This window comes from Ornithorhynchus anatinus, chromosome 11, assembly GCF_004115215.2.
Source record: "Ornithorhynchus anatinus isolate Pmale09 chromosome 11, mOrnAna1.pri.v4, whole genome shotgun sequence".
Taxonomy (NCBI): domain Eukaryota; kingdom Metazoa; phylum Chordata; class Mammalia; order Monotremata; family Ornithorhynchidae; genus Ornithorhynchus; species Ornithorhynchus anatinus.
In genome coordinates this window covers 15,590,739-15,601,347 of record NC_041738.1, presented here as the reverse complement: position 1 = coordinate 15,601,347, position 10,609 = coordinate 15,590,739, and the positions used below count along the sequence as shown (strand labels likewise).

Genomic DNA, 10,609 nt, shown 5'->3' with positions numbered 1-10,609 from the left:
CCGGCTCCTCTGAGTCCCGGCGTGCCCCGCGGCCCGGCCCGGCCCGGCCCGGAGGCCGGCGCGGACAAGATGGCGGCGCCGGGCGGCGAGGACGGGCCCCGGTCCCGGCCCGGAGAGGCGCCGGTCGCGCGGCGGATCGATCCGACGCGGGAGAAGCTGACGCCGGCGCAGCTCTACTTCATGCGGCAGGTGGAGCTGGCGCAGTGGCAGAAGGCGCTGCCGCAGCGGCGGACCCGTAACATCCTGACGGGGCTGGGCATCGGGGCCCTGGTGGTGGCCATTTGTATCCACCCGGGCCGGAGACAGCCCGCATCGGGCACCGGCGAGGGGCACAGGGAGGGGGGAGGAGGACAGGCGGCTCGGGGAGATGGGCTGGGAGTGGGCGCGGAGGCGTGGGGAGCAGTGAAAACAGGCAGGGGGAGGGTGGAGAGGACCGAAGGCAGGTCCAGAGGGGTGGGGATTGGACAGTGAGCACGAGAACCTGAGGGGAGAGGGCATGGAGGCAAGAATGCCGATTTGTCCATTCTAAGCGCTAAGTCCAGTGCTCTGCACATAGTAAGCGCTCAATAAACACTACTGAATGAAAGAAGGAGCGTAGATATAGAAGAGTTGGGTAGAGCGGGCTCAAAAAGGAGAGCGGAGAGAACAGGAATGACGAGGGTGGGGAGAGTGGGCGCGGAAGGGTGGGGACAGGAGAGGGTGAGGGCAGAGGGTGGGCACGGGGTGGGGAGAGGAGAGAGGGTGGGGGCAGAGGGCTGCAGAGTGAAGATGGGGAATATGGAGGGGTAGGGAGTGGATTGAGTGGGCACGGAGGGATATGGAGAGAAAAGGGGACCAGGGGCCAAGAGGCCACTGTAAGAAGGCAGAGAGGAGAGCCTTGAATGGGCCGAGAGAAGGGAGTGGGGCTGCAGTGGGGGGCAACTGGGGGAGAGGAAGAGGAGGGAGGAAGTGTGTCTGCCCCGTGGTTTCCCTGAGCGCCCGCCCCAGACGGCTACACCTTCTACTCTGTGGCCCAGGAGCGCTTTCTGGATGATCTGGACGACCAGGCCAGAGCCGCCCGGGCCAAGGCCGCGCAGCCTTCCGGACACTGACGCTGGCCGACCGACTTGACCGGGAGCCAGACCGGCGTCGCACAAGAACCACGACGGGACAGACAGAGAACCACCGTTCCTTTCCTCATCCCATCACCCCACACCTGGGGCGGGACTGTTGTGGGTGCTGGCCTGAGGCACCCCCCCCCCCCACCCCTCGGGCCCCTCGGCGGGATCGGGGCCTGGTGGGGGCCCGCCGGCCGGCCGGGAAACCATGAGCTCGGGGCTCCTGTTGCTTCTGCGCAATAAATAAAGTGGAGTTCAGGCTCTGTCATGGGGGGGGGGGGTGGTCTACTTTTGGGGGGAGAGGTTTGAGCTGGCAGGCAGTGGCAGGGGGAAGGGAACCTACTGGCCCATGTCCTGCCCTGAGGAGTCTCTAATGTTTAACCCAAACGCTTTAATGGCTTCTTCACTGAGATTTTTCCACTTGATTGTGTGGGGGCCAGCGAGGGCAAGAGTACCTGGGATGGGAAGGAACCACCCTCCACCCCCTCCTATCCCGCGTGCCCAACACATAAGGGAACTATGGAGGGTGGTCCCGGACAGCGAGGGGGCTGAAGTGTGGGGAGCTGGGAGGGCGGGGGTAATAATGATGTTGGTATTTGTTAAGCGCTTACTATGTGCAGAGCACTGTTCTAAGCACTGGGGTACATACAGGGTAATCAGGTTGTCCCACATGAGGCTCACAGTCTTAATCCCCATTTTACAGATGAGGGAACTGAGGCATAGAGAATAATAATAATAATGTTGGTATTAAGCGCTTACTATGTGCAGAGCACTGTTCTAAGCGCTGGGGTAGGCACAGGGGAATCAGGTTGTCCCACGTGGGGCTCACAGTCTTAATCCCCATTTTACAGTTGAGGGAACTGAGGCTCAGAGACGTTAAGTGACTTGCTCACAGTCACACAGCTGACAAGTGGCAGAGCGGGGATAATGGGCCTCCTCACCCCCTCGCCATAGTGGGGAAAGATCTTCCAATCCACCTGCCAGGGTCAACCTCACCCACGCTCCGCCCTAATCTGTGCCTCTCTCCGACTCAGGATTGAGCCCCCGAAATGCCTATCTCCCTCCTCGCCCTTCACCTGGTCAACAGAGGGGTCTTTGTGTCCAGCGTCTTTATTGGGGGCCGGGGGGACTCCCTCTCCACCTGCCCTGTGGGGCATCATAGTCTGGGCTGGGGCTAATAATAATCATCATCATGGTATTTGTTAAGCGCCTACTAGGTGCCAAGTACTGTTCTAAGCGCTGGGGTTGATACAAGGTAATCAGATTGTCCCACGTGGAGCTCACACTCTTCAATCCCATTTTACAGATGAGGTCACTGAGGCGCAGCGAAGTGGCGGGGCTTGCTCAAGGTCACGCGTCTGACAAGAACCCGCGTCCTCTGACTCCCCCGCCCGGGGTCTTTCCACTTCGCCGCGCTGCTTCTCTAAGGGGCAGTCCGGGCGGGCGGAGGGGGGGAGGTGCCCCGCTGCCCCGGCGCTGAGGGTGGGGGGCGGGCTGCCCGGCCGGCCGGCCGGCCGCTGGCTCACTGAAGGGGGGAGGCAAGGAAGAGTTATAGCCCCGTGGAGCCCGGGCCCCGCCCTCGGGCCCGGGCCCCGCCCCCGTCCCCCTCCCGCTCACCATCCGGCCAAAATCTCCTGCGAAGGTGACCCCCTTGCTGGGCCGCTGCTCCTGGGAGCCGGTGCTGCTGCCGCTCAGAGAATTCCTGCGCATGATGCCTGGGGCCGGGGAGAGGGGCGGGGGGTCAGGCCGGGCAGGCAGTGGGTGACCGGTGACCCCGCGACCGGGAGCCGCACAGAAAGAGGCCGCTCGGCCCGGCTCAGGCCCGCACCCCGAGCCAGGCTCCCGGGGGCAGGAGGGAGGGCAACCGGGGGGCAGGGCACCTGGGGGCGGGGGCTCGAGGCGCTGCAGGCTGTTGCGGCGGGAGGCGGAGAAGCTGCCCTTGGAGAGGCGGCGGTGGCGGCTGGAGAGCATGGCGGCGGGGGCCACGATGCCCGGCGGGGGCTGCTTCCCCAGCCGCCCGTACAGCTCCTCGATCTCCTTCTTCTGCACCAGCTGCAGCGCCTCCACCTCCGACAGGTGCCTGCGGGGGTGGGAGGGCCGGCAGGCGTTGGGGGGCCGCCACCGGCTCCGGCCCCCCCGGCCCCCTAGCCCCCCGGGCCCCGGCCCCTCACTTCTGCCTTAGGGTCTGCAGCTCCTCCCAGATGTCGTCGTCCCCCTGGCTGCTGTCCGAGTCCCCGCTGCTCAGGCACAGGCTGCTGCTGTACGTGCAGCTCATCCACACTTGGCTGGGCTGGGGGGTCGCCGCCGTGGCCGTGGCCGTGGCCGTGGCCGTGGCCGCCATCGCGGGGGGCGGGGAGCGACCCCCGCACCCCGCCTCTCCCTCCTCTTCCGCCACGGCCCCGGCCCGGTCACTCTCAGCCAGGGCCTCCCCGGGCCCCGGGCCCCCGATGCTGTCCTCCGTGTCCGAGCTCTCCGGGGCCGGGGGCGGGGAGGGGAGCCTCGGGGGGCTCGGGGGGCTCGGGGGGCTCGGGGGGCCGGGGCCCGGAGACGGCGGCCGCGCCGGGGCCAGAGCCGGGCCCGGCTCCTTCGACGTGGTCACATGGAAGCGCCCGACAATCTGGGTCTTCCCTTCTTGGGGTGGGGGTGGGATGAGAGAGGCGGGGGTCAGACCAGCGAGGTGGAGTCAGGGAGGAATTGGGCTCAGGTCAAAGGTCTCACCTTCAGAGATGGGCCACAGGCGGGCCTCAGCTCCCTGGGGCCAGGCAGGACGGGGCCCAGTCTGCAGAGGGGGTGGGGCAGAGGATGGGCCCGCAGCCCGGGCCACCCCCACCCCTCCATCCTAGCCCTGGCCCCCCGACCCTGACTCACCCCGATCTCCTGCCCCGTTACCGGGGGCTCGGCGTTCTCCAGGGCAGACAGAGAGGGGGCTGGAGGACTGGGCGGGGGACCCTGGGCCTGGGGAAGGGGGCTGAGCTGGACCTGATGGGGGCGGGGGAGGACTCCGGGGGAAGGGGTCAGTAGGGAGTGGGCCACAGTCATCACAGCCAGAGAGAAGGCACCAGCCAGGGAGAGCAGGGGGGCGGGGTGCGGGGGCGGCGGAGCAGGCAGCAGTTGGGGCGCAGGCTGGGGGGCTGGAGGGGTTGTAGGAGGGAAGGGAGGGGGGCTGGGGGACAGAGGGGCCACCGTGGGAGAGAACGGGCTGGAGTTGGGGGAGAAGGGGGTGGAGCACGGAGAAAAGGGGTCGGAGCTAGGAGAAAGGGAATCAGAGAAGGGGGTGGAGTCTGAGGAGAAGCGGGTGAGGCCTGGGGAGAAAGGGGCGAAGCCTGGGGAGAAGGGTGGGGAGCGGAGGGGAAAGGAGGTCCCTGTCGGGGAGGGCAGCAGGAACACGGGTTGCCCACTGGGAGTGAGGGGGTCAGTGGGGCTGCTGGGGCTTGTGGGCCCAGGCAAGGACGGCCAATCCCGAGGATCCAGCGTGGGGGTGCTCTGGGCCTCTGCCGGATGATGGGGAGGGGAGAGGAGGAAGAGAGATTCAGCTTCTGACCTCCACCCCCACTGTCTCCCCAGATCATCCGGGGGGGTCGCACCCTCCCAGCAGCCCTTGGAGTTGGGGGCAAGAGTCAGCGAGAGTCAGGTTGGCGTACATACCTATGAGTGGGGGAATCGGGGAACTGGAGATGCTGGGAGGAGATGGGTCCTCCTGCTAAGGAAAAACAGGACAGGGGGTCAGGGGGTCGGGGGGTCACGGGGTCAGGAACACGGAGGGGAGGAGTGGCGGGTTCTAACCTGGGGGCCAGCTGGGCCGGGGGTCTCTCCGTCTGGCTCCCCGGGGCTCTGCTCCCGCCGCAGCAAGGTCTCCACGCGCTGGATGATCTCCCGGATTCGGCCCAAGAAACCCCCCCGCTCCGAGGGCAGGATGAACTCATTGTACACCTGGCACGGGGGTTGAGGGCTTGTGGCCTGGGCCCCCCGACCCAACGCCTCCCTCTCCCCTCCCCGGCCCCGGGCCCACCACCACCCTCACGTCACTCTCCTTCCCTCCCTGGTCCCCGGTCCATCGCCTCCCCGTCCCTTCCCTGGCCCCCAGCACATGGCCTCCCCGGCCCGGCCCCGCCCCGCACCATGGCCGCCGCGATCTCCTCGGGACTGTCTCCATCCAGGTCGAAGCGGAACGTCACCATCTTGCTGTTGTGGGTCTGCAACTGGCACTCCACCACCCGGTCACTCTGGTCTGAGACCTAGGCCCCCGGAGGGGGTCACTGCGTGCCCAGGGGACCCCGGGGGAGAGGGTTTTCTTCACCCTCCTGCTCCTCCCCCTCTGTCCTGCTTGGGCAAAATTCCAGGGTCCTGCCCAGCCTGGGCACCCAGAGAACTCAGGGCCGATCCCGCAGTTCGAGGAGGGGGGAAGAGGCGGCGATGGGAACTTCTCATCCCCAGCACTCCGGGTGAGGGGAGGCTTTCCAGGGTACCCACCCCCACCCCTTAGGCCCCCCGGGCCCAACCCCTCCTCACACTGGTGACCCGCAGCCGGGAACGAGGTCTGCGCCGTGGACTCTTTCCTGGGGGTCTCCGGGCCCGCGGCCCCTCGCCTCCATCGCTGATTCCAGAAGCCGCGTCTGAGGCATAGCTGTGGAGAGGGGAACAGTGGGTCAGGGAATAGGGAAGGACCGGGGCCCGCCGAGCCCCCTCCGCTCCCCCCCCACACCCCTCTGGCCTCCAAGCCACGCCCCGAGCCGGCCCCACCATACCTGTCCCCAGCTGAGAAGTCACTAACCAGGTCAGAGCGGGGGATGGATACCGCAAAGCCCTGAAAGATGGGGAGACGGTTATAGGGGACAAGGTAGAGTCGAAGCCCCTGGGAAACTGGAGTTGGAAGTTCAGGGGCCTCTTACCGTGGGTAGGCGGAGCTGAGGGTCAGTGGGGCTGGGGGGCTCCCCTGCAGAGGGCCGCGGGGAGCGGTCAGTGGCTTCGGTCAAGCCGTTGGAGCTCAGGTAGCCATCGGTTTCACAGTCCGCTGGGGCAGAGAGAGGGAGGTCAGGGAGGGAGTCCCAAAACTACCGAAGCTCCTGGCCAGGGACAAAGGGTAGGCTCTGACTCAGGAGTCCACGGGTTAGGACTTGGGAGCGGGGTGTCACTCACAGGTGTTGGATGAGTAACTGGCATGGCGGAAGAGAAAGGGTTGGTGCTGGTCGGCCTCCGGTTCCTCGGGCTCGGGGGGCAAGGGGAGCGGGCCGGGTGGGACGGGGGCGGAGGAGCCGGCTGGAGGGATCTCTGTGGTCTGAGCCACTTCCCGGGCTTGTCGGGTCTCCTCCCGCCTCCTCTGGATGGCGGCCACCCGCTCCCGAACGGCCCGCACCACCGGCTGGTAATCGGCCTCACACACCAGGCCCAGTGCCACCTGGGAAGCAGAAAGGGGCCGAAACACTTGGACCATGCCCACTGGTCCCACCCTTGCCCCAAAGACCACGCCTTCACTCCACAGCCCCCGCCCTCGCCCCAGGCCCCGGGCCTCGGGCCTGGACACTTCGGGTCCAACGTGCCACTCCGGGCCCGGGCTGGGATCTGGGGGCTGAGGCTATCTTCTCGTGCCCGGGCCCCCTCACCATCTCCTGGGCCACCTCCTCAGCCGCATCCCTCCCCAGCTGGAACAGGAACTCGATGGCCCGGTTTTCTCGGGGCCGCCCCCCGCTGCGGCGGGCGTCCTCCATGCGCAGCCACAGCTTCAGCCCGGGTTTATGCCCGTCATCCTCCTCCGCCAACTCCACGCGAACCCCCCGCTCCTCTTGGAAGAAGGCATGTGCCAGCAGGGCCTGGACCGTGTACCTGGTGGGGCGGTAGGCAGGGGTCATGACCCGGCCAGGGTCGGGGCTGGACCGGTTCCCCTGGCATCCCGAACCTCCCCCGACCCCGGTCCCTCACCTCTCATTCTTGTCCGTGCGAATGCAGCCCTCGATGATCTCCTTCAGCTGTGGCACCTTCACCTTGTGGAAACTGTTGGGCTTCGTGCCCTGGGTGGAGAGGGGGGTAACTCCTGGATCTGGGCCTGGGAACCGGCCAGCCAGCCAGCTTCCTTACCTTCTCCCCCAAGCCGTCCCTGGGCCTTCCAAATGTCCCTCGGTCTCCCTGGGAGCTCTACTCAATGAGGGGTGGAAGTGGAGGGGGTGCCCTCATGGACAGTTCCGTTTTCACACACGGCCTGGTTGGGTGGGAAGTCCGGAGATTCTGGGGGAAGGTCTGGGGACCCGAGGGTGCGGGGGAAGGGAGGTGAGGGCCTGATGATGCTGCGGGAGAGTCCGGGGGCCTGGGGATGCTGGGGGAGGGTCCGGGGGACGGGGGCTGAGAGTGCTGGGGGAAAGTCCAGGGGGCCTGAGAGTGCTTGCGGGAGAGTCCAGGGGGGCTGAGGATATTGGGGTGAGGGTCCAAGGGGCCCGAGAGGGCTGCGGGGGCTGAGGGTGCTGAAGGAGAGGTCTAGGGGGGCATTCTGGGGAGCTGGGGAAGTGTCCCGGGGGTGCCGTAATCCCCTAGGCCGTAAGCTCACTGTGGGAAGGGAATGTGTCCATTTATTGCTATATGGTTCTCTCCTAAGCGTTTAGTAATGTGCTCGGCACACAGTGAACACAATTAACTGTAGGAGGATCTAAAAGGTCTTGGGGTGCTGTGGGAGTGTTCTGGGGCCCGAAAATGCTAGGGAAGTGAGCTGAGAGGCTGGGTCCGTGTTGGGAGTCCGGTTCTCACCGAGGTGACCTTGCGGTAGATCTGCGCAGCGTTCTGGCACTCGGAGTATGGGTACTCGGATGTGGCCATCTCCAGCATGCACATGCCGAACGCATACACGTCCACGGCCTCGTCGTACTTCTCTTCGTACATCTCGGGCGCCATGAACTCCGGGGTCCCTGGTTGTGTGCGGGGAGGGGGGCCGAGGGGAGGGGCGTCAGGCCGGGCACCTGCCTCCCAACTCGGGAGCACACGTGGAAGTCGAGGGGATGCCAGGCCGACCGTGACTCCACCTCCCCGGCAACGGGTCCAAGGTCCTAGGGGACCCCGGTGGGCGACCCCCGTGTGACTGGAGGGGGGCGGGGGGAGCGGGGCGCGACGAGCCCGGCCACCCACCGATCACGCTCTTGGCGAAGGAGGCCCGTTTCAACGTGGCCAGGCCCAGGTCGCCGATCTTGACGGAACCGGTGGGGCCGGTGATGAAGACGTTGTCGCACTTGAGGTCGCGGTGCAGGATCGGGGGGGCCCGGGTGTGCAGGAACTGAAGGCCGCGCAGGATCTGGCGGCTCCAGCGCTGCAGCAGCCGCGGCTTCATCTCCCTGAAGCGACGCAGGTAACTGGGAGGGTACGGGCGCACGGGGTGAGGGGCCTGGGGGGCGGCGACCGACGGGGATGGGGAGCACGCTGGGCTGGGGACGCCTGGGGAACCCAGAGGGGTGCCCGGGCCGGGGAGAGCTGGGGGACACCTGGGGGACCCAGGGGGGACACCTGGGTGAGGGGGAACCCGCCAGGAGGGCCGGGGGTCGGGGGGCTGGGGCCTCACGTCTTGAGCGTGCCCGAGGTCATGAGCTCGGTGACCAGGACGGTGCAGACGCGGCCCCGCACGGCCCATTTCCAGGAGTCGTAGAAGCGGACGATGTTGGGGTGCTGCAGGCCCTTCAGCATCTCCACCTCCTCCCCGAAGCGCTGCCGCTCGGCTCGGCTCAGCCTGCGGGTCTGGGCGGGACGGTCGGGGGGGACGGGGGGGGACGGGCTCACTCGGAGGGGAGCTGGCCCGGGGGCCACCACGCCCTCCGCTCGCCCCCCACCCCGGCTGCTGGCTGCCGGCTTGCTGGCTGCTGGCCCCGGCTCCGGTCCCGGCCCCCAGCCGCCCCCCGGGCCCCCGGCCGGACGGACACAGGCGCCTTTATGCGGCCCCGGAGCCGGAGCCCGAGCCGGAGCCCCGAACTCAATGCCTCCTTTGTGCGCCGGCCGGGAGGCCGGAGCGGCCGGGGGACCGGGGACCGGGGGCCGGGGCGGTGGGCGGTGGGCGGCGGCCGGGAGGGGCCGGGGACCGAGGGGGTGGAGAGGGTAACGGGGGTGGGGGAGAGGACTCGGCGGAGCCCGTCCCCCCGCCGCTCCCGCCCCGCTCAGCCCGAGCCTTGGCCGGGGCTCCCGCTGGCCCGGAGCCCGGGGCGCGGCGTTGGCAGGAGGGAGCGAGGTGAGACCTGTGCCAGGGCCCGAGGGGAGGGGACCCCCCACCCCCGCCCCTCCACCTCCGCCCGCCTGGGCCCGGACCCGCGAGGGCCCGGGCCGGAGGGGGAGAGGGGGACGCGGCCTCCCGGCAGGGGAAACTGAGGCGCCCGGGGGCCCAGCCGTCCCCGGGGACCCCGTCGGTGCGGGCCGGGAGGAGGGAGCGCCCCACGGGGGGCGGGGGTCCCGCGGCCCGGCCGCCCCGCACCTGCAGCTCACACCAGGCCACCTCCACGGTGGTGTCGGTGTCCAGCCCCCGGTAGACCGTCTTGAAGGAGCCGCGGCCGATCTCGATGTCAAACTTGAGGAAGCGGCCGTCGGGGGACGTGGCCACCGCCTGCGTCTCGGTCTCCTCCCGCTCGTCCCGCTCGTCGCGCTCGTCGCGCTCGTCCCGCCGCCGGTCCGGGCCGCCCCCGCCGCCCGCGGCTGAGCCCCGGGCGCGGGGCGGCGGGGCCGGGGGGCCCGGGGGCGGCGGGGGCGCGGGCGCGGGCGGGGGCGGCTCGGTCCGGCCGCTCGGCAGCTCCAGGTCCGCGGAGCTGCGGCGACTGAAGCGGGCGGACCGCGGCCGGGGCTCCCCCTTCCCGGACAGGCGGCGAGCTCGGCGGGAAGCGGGGCCGGGACAGGGGCCGGGACCGGGGCAGGGGTCGGGGCCAGGACCCAGGGGGCCGGGGGGGAGCGGGGCAAGGAGCGGGGGGCCCGGGAGGGGCGGGGGTCCGCAGCGCCAGGTCCGCCTCGGTCTGGGACCTGGGGTCGGGGGGCTCCGGGGGCGCCAGCATCGGTGCGGGGGCTCGGCGGGCCGGGCGGCTGCTGCCCCTGTGCCCGGCTCTCCTGCCCCGGAGCCCCGCCCCCCCGCGGGCGGCCCCACCCCCTCCCCCCCGTGACCCCCCGGAGCCGGGCGGGGCGGACCCGGAGCCTCCCACCTCCCTCTCCGCCCGGCGCCGGCCGCAGCCCCTCCGAAGGACGGTCCGGCCGAGGGGCGGCCGGGCCGGGGAAGGTCCGGGCCCGCGTCCTGCCGGGCTCCGATAACGGGGCCACACCCCCTCTCCCTATCGCCTCGGACAGGCCGGACTGCGGGGGGGGGGGGCGGGAAGGACTGACCCCCGCGCGGCCCTGAGGTCCCCTTCACCTCGACCTCCACGGTGTCCAACAGCGGGCCCGGGGCCCGGGAGAGAGCGGAGCAGGGCGGTGGGGGTGGGCCGGGGATGGGGGTGGGAATGGGGGGGACACCGCTGCCCACGGCGCCTCACGGTCGGCTGGGGCTGCTGCGCCGCCGCATCCCTGTTTGCCCA

At 69.4% G+C, this 10,609-nt stretch overlaps 2 protein-coding genes across 2 annotated transcripts; one reads left to right on the top strand and one right to left on the bottom strand.

The window, feature by feature from the left end:
• Positions 1-47: 47 nt before the first annotated feature.
• LOC114815008 (cytochrome c oxidase assembly factor 3 homolog, mitochondrial) lies at positions 48-1,360 on the top strand. The gene is made up of 2 exons (XM_029074733.2): positions 48-283; positions 988-1,360. Exons 1-2 carry the CDS (start codon positions 70-72, stop codon positions 1,089-1,091), a joined length of 318 nt encoding a protein of 105 aa, XP_028930566.1. The 5' UTR covers positions 48-69; the 3' UTR covers positions 1,092-1,360.
• Positions 1,361-2,578: 1,218 nt separating this feature from the next.
• WNK4 (WNK lysine deficient protein kinase 4) lies at positions 2,579-9,930 on the bottom strand (the record flags this gene model as incomplete). The annotated part of the gene is made up of 19 exons (XM_029075280.2): positions 2,579-2,622; positions 2,715-2,812; positions 2,978-3,177; positions 3,269-3,728; positions 3,816-3,876; positions 3,966-4,588; positions 4,743-4,797; positions 4,881-5,027; positions 5,216-5,332; positions 5,607-5,721; positions 5,843-5,901; positions 5,987-6,108; positions 6,234-6,492; positions 6,698-6,917; positions 7,014-7,102; positions 7,830-7,987; positions 8,205-8,425; positions 8,632-8,804; positions 9,529-9,930. Coding segments are annotated over 19 exons (3,582 nt in total), but the record flags the coding sequence as incomplete, so codon positions are not given.
• Between the last annotated feature and the right edge of the window lie 679 nt (positions 9,931-10,609).

Excerpts from the sequence above, each read along its gene's own strand:
- LOC114815008 (XM_029074733.2), top strand. The coding sequence starts at position 70 with ATGGCGGCGCCGGGCGGCGAGGACGGGCCCCGGTCCCGGCCCGGAGAG. Across the intron at positions 284-987 it reads GGCCCTGGTGGTGGCCATTT|ACGGCTACACCTTCTACTCT; the intron begins GTATCCACCCGG and ends CGCCCGCCCCAG.